Here is an 8,945-nt window from a genome sequence, read left to right on the forward strand (position 1 = left end):
TTTTTTTGGTTCGTGGTTGTTGCTTTCACTGAGAGACAGGTTTCAAGGCTTACCTCTACATCTCTTTTTAGCCTCTTTCAGTTTATTGTTTCAGTTGAGTATAAGCTAGCAAGCTCAATAGCAACAAATAAAATCCACTCTTTCTAATTTTGACTGTCACCATCACAGCTACTAGCGAGGCGTCCATCTGACTGAGAACATGAAGATACGGTGACGCTGTAGTGACCTGTCAATCACAAGTGGCTCCATCCTAATGCATAAAAAACAATTATCACCTACTTTACTCTAAATGAGAGCATCACTTTACATTATCCTCCATGCCACACCTGTATATGTGTAAACTCACCATATCACAACTGTACTTATCAATATGTAAATTACGCTGTGTCATAATGTACATATCCATGTGTAGAGTCATCATGTCTGGTACACTTTCTCTGTGAGGCCTTTTTTTAAATTATCATATCTTTATTTTTTATTATACTTTTTATAATTCTTTGCTTCTTTCTGCCTCGCCTGTATCCAGCTGCTGAATTACCCCAGTGAGGGATCAATAAAGTTCATCTTGAAATGTTTACTGAGGTACAAGTAGGATCTATGCATTCTAGCCAATCAGACTTCTTTTTTCAACCAGAGGAGTCGCCCCCTGCTGGCTGCTAGAAAGCACGCAGGTGAAAGCCACTTGCTGCATCATTAGTTCATATATAGTTTATGAATAGAGCAGAGGTATGTGTTTGTCATTATCATATGACAACAATAATAATAATAATAATTTAAATTAAGACTAATAATAAGAAAACAGTAGCTTGAAGAGTGAGGTGGAAGTCAAGAAGGTAAAAACACATTCTTGTTCCTACAGATGGAAAGTTGAGGTTTCAGGATGCTAACAGTCGTGTGGCTGCTGGTCTGATGTGACTACGAGCTTGTGCTGCCAGATGTGATTCTTTTAAAGCAGCAATATTCAATAAAAGCCACATATTCTTGCTTTAAAATATAATTTGCAGACAGCTTCGTAAAAAGTACATTTTATTCCAACATTTGCAGAAAACAAATGCACTTACGCACAAGGTCTGACACAGTCTGGCCTCTGTGCAGCTCTGCTTAGTGTTAAATGCTGCTCCAACGTGAACAGAGAAGTTTGAGAAAGGCCAGTAAGTAGCTGACACAACTAGTCAACACTCAGAGCACAGCCCGAGTGCAGCGCTGTCCCAGGAACAGTTTGTGTGAACAGGCAGCCAACGCTGATCTCACAGCTCCAGTGTGGGTGGGATGAGAAGAAAGACAGAAAAACAAGCTACTCTCCCCAGAAAGAACTGCAAAGAAAAGGAAGGAGATAAAGAGAGACGAGGAGAGCCACTGGGTAGGAGACCAGAGAAAAACTCTAAAGCAAAGCAGAAAAGAAGGAAAGACACGAGGACCATTAAAGCAAACAGGTCAAACTGCTGCACATTAAAGATGATAAGTTAAAGAAAGACGTGACGACCTTGGCTTTGAGGAACGGCGGCAGAATAAGCCTTGAAAGGACAGCGTAGTACGACAGAGAGAGAAACGAGCCAATGCTGAGCTGGCTCAATGAAAAGACAAATGAAAGACAGACAGACAGAGCATGGCGGAGGGCTGTGGGGTGATTAGAAGGTCCAAAAGAAACTTATTGCATGCCCTGAAAAAGAAATATGCGATTTATCTTGAATCCTTTAAGCCTCGAGAGAACACAAAATCTGCTCATTATGGAGCTTCATCGTGACTCCGTCTACCGCAAACTCTTTCTTTCTTTCTTTCTTTCTTTCTTTCTTTCTTTCTTTCTTTCTTGCTTTCTTTCTGTGTCTGTGTCTTTCCGTGGCTTCCAGCTAATCTCTTCCCTCCAGCTGGAGTCTCTATTTCACCAGCACAACGAGCTCCACCGGCTCCTGAAAGCGATGCCACTTTCTGCTCCTCTACCTCCGCCGCATTACACACAATGGAGGGCTAAAACCTCCCTCTCGCTCTGCTTATCTGCTCCTAATTGGCAGCCGGCGGCAGGGCCCGGGGCCCGGGCGGGCGGATCCTGCCTCGGTGGTCAGATCGTTGAACGAGACTACAGCCGCCGGGATTTAAATGTCATACTCATTTGCCGGCGGTCAAGGCGGTGCGACCTGGGGAATCAGTGTAGGTGCAGGCCTTACTCAGCAGGAGGGGGTCTGCGGTCGCACAGGGACACAGAGGAGAGGGTACGGCGGGGCTAATACCTACAGACCTGTGTGAAAAGGGGAAATTGACTCAACATATTGGCAAGGTGTTCTGAACAAAAGGCTCTCGCTTACGCTGCAGGTTAGTGCTGCAGAGAAGAGCTGCTGCTCCTCAACTCCACCCGACTCCATTTCATGCAGACGTTTCTGAGCAGCGCATTGTTCCCTGAAGTCAGTGCTTTAAAAAAAATATCTTAAACTGTAATTTTTGAACAATTTACTGGTATTTTAGTTCCACTTTCGGTCGATCCTCATTCCAGTTTTCTGCCGCTAATGACTCAAACTCGTTGCAACAATCCTTAAAACTCACCTCATACGTATGACTTTATAAAATCAATTAGAGCAACACTTCAGCTCTGTTTTGAGCCTCTCTGTTTTACACGTCTTTGCATAATTTGTTTTGTAATATTGTGTGAGTTGCTGTCTACTGTTCTTGCTGCTCAGCTTGTTTGTCTGCCGCCTCCTGACCAGGTCGTTAGTGAAAATGTGAACCAGTTAAAACTAATTGCAGTAAACAATTAGCAAAAGAACAGAAAAAAGTAACAATTTAAATGTTAATCAATAAACAGACCAGCAAATAAAATCCCATCGTCTAAAATTAGTATTTTTTAAAACATTAATTCAGTTCTTTACAATGTTTGAGTTATAATTACACTATTTTACTATAAAACTATTTTATGTGCTGTTATTTGAAAGAAAACCGATTTAGACTAAGGATAGAAAAACGTGTTTGAAAACTGCTGCATGAAATATTTACCATGAATGATGATATAACTATGCTACGATGATGGAAATATAGACTGTCATAATTTAACAGATTGAAAATGTAACATTGTGTCTAAATATTAATTTAATGGGCTTAAATCTTACAGATTAATTGTCTCCTACATTTCAATGAGGGTTTTTTTTTAAAAAAACTTTTTTACAGACAGATGTTAATGAACTTCCAGAATGAAACAATCAGTAATAACTTCGTTTTTTGTACATTTGTCATTAGATGGTAAATGAATATAAACAATTCACTGCAAAAACTTTTATTTATTTATTTTTATCTCACTAGTTGTACATAGATCATCTAAATCAGCTCCATGTTCAGCATCATTTAAACACATTTATGTGCCATTTACAATAATGCAAAACTACAAAACACGATATAACTAACCCTGGAACAACTGCATGATACGGACATTCTACCAAAACTCGCTCTGTCCATCCATCCATCATCTCTACACCTTCATCCTCACCAGGGTCATGGGGGGCTGGAGTCTATCCCAGCTGACTCAGGGTGAAGGCAGGTTCACCTGGACAGGTAACCAGTCTATCACAGGGCTACACTTAGAGACAGACAACCAAGCACACTCACATTCACACCTACGGACAATTTACAATCACCAATTAACCTCAGCATGTTTCTGGACTGTGGGAGGAAGCCGGAGAACCCGGAGAGAACCCACGCTGCACGGGGAGAACATGGAGACTCCACGCAGAAAGATCCCGGGTGTCCTCACCGGGACACGAACAGGTGACGGTGTTGACCACATCAAATTCAAATTGCTTTAATAGCCCACGCAGGGCTCAAATATTAGAAAGTTTCACATCCATATGAAAGATGCAACAAGTAAGAACCACTAAAAGGCCCGATCTGGAGTTCTGTGGATGCTGCTGTTCTTTATTGAGTAGCGATGATGTGAAGGTGATGCCGCTGATACCATCTTGTCATCTTGTTGGTGTATAAAAAGGTTTATTGCAACAAATACAGTATCTCAGACATCATGGTTCGCCTGTGGGAGGATTCGAAGCCAAAAAGAATCAGAACAACCTGAGCTACCGGCTTCTACAGGGGGGTTGGTTACGCACACTAAGACAACATACATGCCTCACATCCTGAAGGGAACCCCACCTTTGACCGAGGGATTCCTAATGAAACACTCCCATGATAGCACAGCGTCACACTGGGTTGACGGGTTCGAGGAGGAAACCTCCCCGAGATCCTGCACACACAGCTGGATCAGCACATCCACGGCCCGTACGAGTCCCCTCCTCCCTCTGAAGCGCCGCGTTAGGTTCACACATCTGAAATATGCAGCGCTCGCCTCTGAATATTCAGGCAGAGGGATCAGTGGAGACCCCCAGGACCTACATGATGGACCCAGAACTTTGGCGCCGTGCTCACAGCTGTTGTGTTCACTGATGCTGTCGACATGAACAAAGCACCGGAGGTTTGCTGTGAAAGACACATCCGGTGTGTTCGCAGCTGGTTTGACAGAAAACCTTTCACACGTTTTTTGGGGGAGGATCTGTTGATTTCTAGTGTTGGAGGGTCGAACTGCAAACGGTGTGTGTCTTTCAAAAGAAATTGAATCGGGTGTAATTTATTTATATTCCTCCGTCCTCCTCCTGATCTGACAGCGGAGGTGAAGGAGTCTGCTGCAGCTTTCTGCCAAATCTGCTCGCGTCGGTCCAACCTGAGGAATCAAAGCCCTCGTGTATCGGTCCACTTGTTCTATTTCACTCTACAGTCACACTGCCGCCTCTTCCAGAAGCTAAAGATGCTTTAACTCCTGCTTAACTATCCGAATGCGTGACGTGTGAGAGTCAGCAGCGGTGAGTTGATCTTCAGCCTCTGCTGCTCCAGCCGCACATACAAATTTCTGCTGAGCTGCTTGAGAGTCAAATGAACTCACGAGTTGCTGCTTTATTTATATTTCTTAACCTTTACTCCCACCAAGTTAGAGAATTTCCCGGAGTGAGAGCTGAAAGCACAACTTTTTGTTTTCTGGAGTTCGCGGTGTGTGCAAACGCGGCAGATGAAGGATGCGCTCGCTGCTGCTTATTTACAGTCTCATGAGGCGTTATGAAATGTTCAGCTCTCTGAAGGTTTGTTTGGTGAGACAGTTGGTGCTGAATAAGCTATGGGACTTCATGAATGAGTGAGCATATTATGAATATGAAAAAAAAACAAACCAACTGCTGAAATATTTAGCTGAGACAGATTTCCACCGGCGGGAAGGTAGGTGTTGGTCTCCTACTTTGTGTTTTATGATGTATGAGTTTATCACCGGGAAAGCACCTGTACAAGTAAATTATGTACATTTATGTATTAGCTGTTTTTTTTTCTACCAGCTGTAACCTCGAAAGCAGAGCAAGTGAACAAAATGGAACTTTTAACAAAACAGGGCATCAGATACGAAAACACAGAAACTCAGGATCTCAAACGGGTTTTCTATTTTCCCCGCTATATCACACGATCTCTCTCGTATCTCTCTTGGTGCTGATCCCTCATTGGATCGCTTTTTGCGGTCACTGTGATGGTGTGAACACGTGACAGCGCTCACCCGTGTGATGCACCGTGGTCTCCGCCCTGGTCACCGTGCTGATGATGTGGAGGTCCTGGAACAGAACGATGCCTCCCGACGCTCTGAAGTCGGAGGCCGCGTGGCTCAGCCTCTCCACCCCGCTGATGGTGATCCGGGGCTCGCTGGGCTGCAGCACCATCACCACCGCATCGATGTCGGGTATGGTGATGCAGGTGTCCTCGCCAAAACACCTGGACAGAGAGAGAGAGGTGACGAAAGGCAGGAGAGTGAGAGGTGGGTGACAGACTGGGAATTCAAGCTTAGGTTCGTACTGCCGTTTGACTTTCTGAGCTGATGAGCAACAGGATTTTGAAGTTACAGACACGCTATCATACACTGGTGCTCAAAGAAAGTACATAACCCCTTAAATAACACCATTATATTGCAATATTTCCTGTATATTACATGAGATATTGATGTACATGAGCTGTATTGAGCTTCAGCTGTTGCTTTCAGCCATAAAGACACAGTCTGCTAGTCATTCCTAGCTTGTGTAAAGATGATCCCTGGTAAACTTTTCTTTTAGTTTTGCATTTAAAATGATAAACTGAAGCAACTTGAGGGCTTCTGATAACATTTCAACCATAAATGTTGCCTTTACCAAAGGTGCTGTATGAAAGTTTTGGAATATTTTGAGAGCACCTGTCAAATGCAGGATTATTTCATGATTCATTTTCATAAATCTTTAATTTATAGTTAAGTTGTGTTCTTGGCTAATCGTTGTTGGTCCTAAACGGAGACAGATTTAGTGACTGCATGGTTTAATTCTTGCCTCAAATGTTTCAGAAACACATTTTGGCAGAGCTATTTTTGAAATATAAGCAAAAGTTTGGGAAACTTTTTAATCTAAAACAGTTCAGCCACACTGGGCCGATTTGAAAGCCCACGAACATTCGTCCAATCAGGTGCCCCAATCCTGAGTGGCCAGTGGGAAATTTTGAGCGCAGGAAACACACGGCATTAATCGCACCACTCCAGTTCGCTTTGTTGTCATTTTTTACAGCGTCAGCCACCCTGTGCAAGGCTGTGATTGGCTGGTTTTGTGGCACATTGGTAACGTCGTGCCAAGTTGGACGAATGTGCAGGCAAATTTGACCTTGAACAGATCATCAGAGAAAGACACCACGAGCGTGAACGTGTAGCTGAGTGCACAGAATGGAGATCTGACAAAAGCAAGTGACAGACGGCGTGATGCTGCGTCTATGTCTGTAGCTGCAAACACAGCAGCAAGAGTTTTAAGTGCAGAATAGATTTTTGTTTGCTTAGATTAAGTTTTTATTTGCTCAAGCTTTTTTCAAACATTGCGCGCTCAGGACTGTGGCACGAATATAATTCACTGGTGCAGCCAGTGTTTGCATGTCTGTAGGAGGGCAGAGCCTGTGCTGGAAATCCTGTTGAAGAGCAGCTGTCAGACGTGTGTCATGACATGAAAATGCCCGTGTGGAAAGCTACCATCACTGTATATTTAAAAAAAAAAAAAGTTTTAATGATGTTTTGTGTGCATGAATCCAGTTTTATTTATTTAGCACCAGTCGAGGTCATCTCAGGACACGTCACATAGTGAGGTCAAGACCTTATAGAGGGAACCTAACAAACCCACTGTTATTGTTCCTTTCAGTAATGACATTGAGATAAAATCTGCCACCATGACACTGACCTCTCTATAAAAGTCACACACACTGACTCTCCCATGCCCTTCAGGAGTGTGTGGCCGTGTTGTCCTGTGACTTTCTGTTTTTTTTTCTGGGTGCTGCTGGAGGACGTTTTATAACATAACACCGACCTCTCGTAAGCTGTTTTACACCTCTGCAGCATCAGAATGTAAAACTGCACAACATTACAGCGGCGAATAAAGCTTATCAACAGAAACAGAAGCTCTTAGCTGCACTAAAAACTGCAGCTGCTACGTCCAAACCCGGACCACAGCGTGTGCAGTTATTCAGGGGGTAAATCGCTCTGTCATGTTCCGGCAGCAGACGCAGACCTGCAGCGGTGCTCCTGCTGCGTTTTCATATGTGCACGTCTGCCTCCCTGCTTGCATGTCAGCGTGCAGTCGCATGCGTTTAAATGCACAGCATCCTCTGGCAGCCCTGAATGGACGGACACGGATCTGCTCTCTAGGACTCGAGTTAGCCAGCTGTGAGCCACGCAGAGAGACAGCGTTATCCAGCAACACACACACAGATCTGCCATATTCACACAAACGAGCAAAGACATGTGACGCACAACCCGCCTGATGCATTGGCTGATACGTACATACGCACGGAGTAAAGACTGCAGCTCACACATCAATCACATGGAAAACATGACATATTAAAATGAGAAAGAGGCAGCGGAGGGGAGGGGAGGCTGAGCCGAGCCCGGTGATGGTGGAGCCGGGGAGGTAGAAGCAGTGAAAGCTGAACAAACAAGCCAGATTTCTGTTTTTACATTTCACTAAAGGCCTTTCAAGCACACAAACATCTGTCAGTGGGAGGGACATCAATGGCTTCTTTCCTTACTGCGACTCTGTAACCAGCTACCACATCATAACAAGCTTTTCTTCTTTGCTTTCCTAGATTGGAAACCTGGGCTATAAGATTTCAGCTCCTGTATTTTCTCACCTACATTTTGATGTAAATTATGCTGCATGAATCCATCTGATGAATCTCCATATGTTTTCCCGCCTCTAGCTGCGTCGTGGCGTATGCATTTTTATGAAGAGCTTTAGAAAAACTGAAAGGAGGTGGCAGGACATCAGAAAATAATCTATTTTAAAAGTTTTTCCATAAAGTATTTGCGTAGCGCGGATGATTACAAACGTTGTCTCAGGATGCCGTGTGACGTGTTTTTAAGCATATGCAAGAGAAGCAATCAGATAAGAGTTATGATTCATTTCAGATGTTCAGTCTGCCTTTAAAGGGTTTTTTATTCCACTGTGGGAACAATGCACTGATCAAATACAACATTAAAGTCACTGTCAGATAGAGTGAGGAGCTGATGTGTTGGAAGCTGAAAAGATGGGGAGCATCTGAGTGGCTTTGACTGTAGGAAAAAACTGTGATAGTGTTCCTGGTATGCAGTGGTACCGAACCTGGTCCAAGGAAGGACAAAGACATTTGGATCTTACATCTACTCTAACATTGCTGCAGACCACATGGACTCCTTCACTGCATGACAGCAGTGGCCTCCTTCAGCAGGATGATGCTCAGCACCACACCGCAAACGAGGAATGTTCCAGTTCAAAGATGGAATCTGGGCATTTTTCAACTCATCAGTATCTGAGGAACCGACAGCCAATGGCATGTTTACATCCGCTGTCACAGAGACGTCGCAGAGAAAGAGCACAATATGTGGAAGAAGTCTGATGCCACTTGGATCTCAT

General features: G+C 43.8%; 1 protein-coding gene across 1 annotated transcript in view; it reads right to left on the minus strand.

The window, feature by feature from the left end:
- LOC103362784 (calsyntenin-2) overlaps positions 1-8,945 on the minus strand; it is a gene marked incomplete at its 3' end in the record, with an annotated part of 206,548 nt that overhangs the window by 11,594 nt on the left and 186,009 nt on the right. Inside the window, exon 12 of the mRNA XM_008289268.1 lies at positions 5,561-5,772. Within this exon, the coding sequence (XP_008287490.1) occupies positions 5,561-5,772 (212 nt within the window). The remainder of the gene's footprint in view (positions 1-5,560; positions 5,773-8,945) is intronic.

The sequence above is a fragment of the Stegastes partitus genome, unplaced genomic scaffold (genome assembly GCF_000690725.1).
Source record: "Stegastes partitus isolate 25-593 unplaced genomic scaffold, Stegastes_partitus-1.0.2 Scaffold602, whole genome shotgun sequence".
NCBI lineage: Eukaryota > Metazoa > Chordata > Actinopteri > Pomacentridae > Stegastes > Stegastes partitus.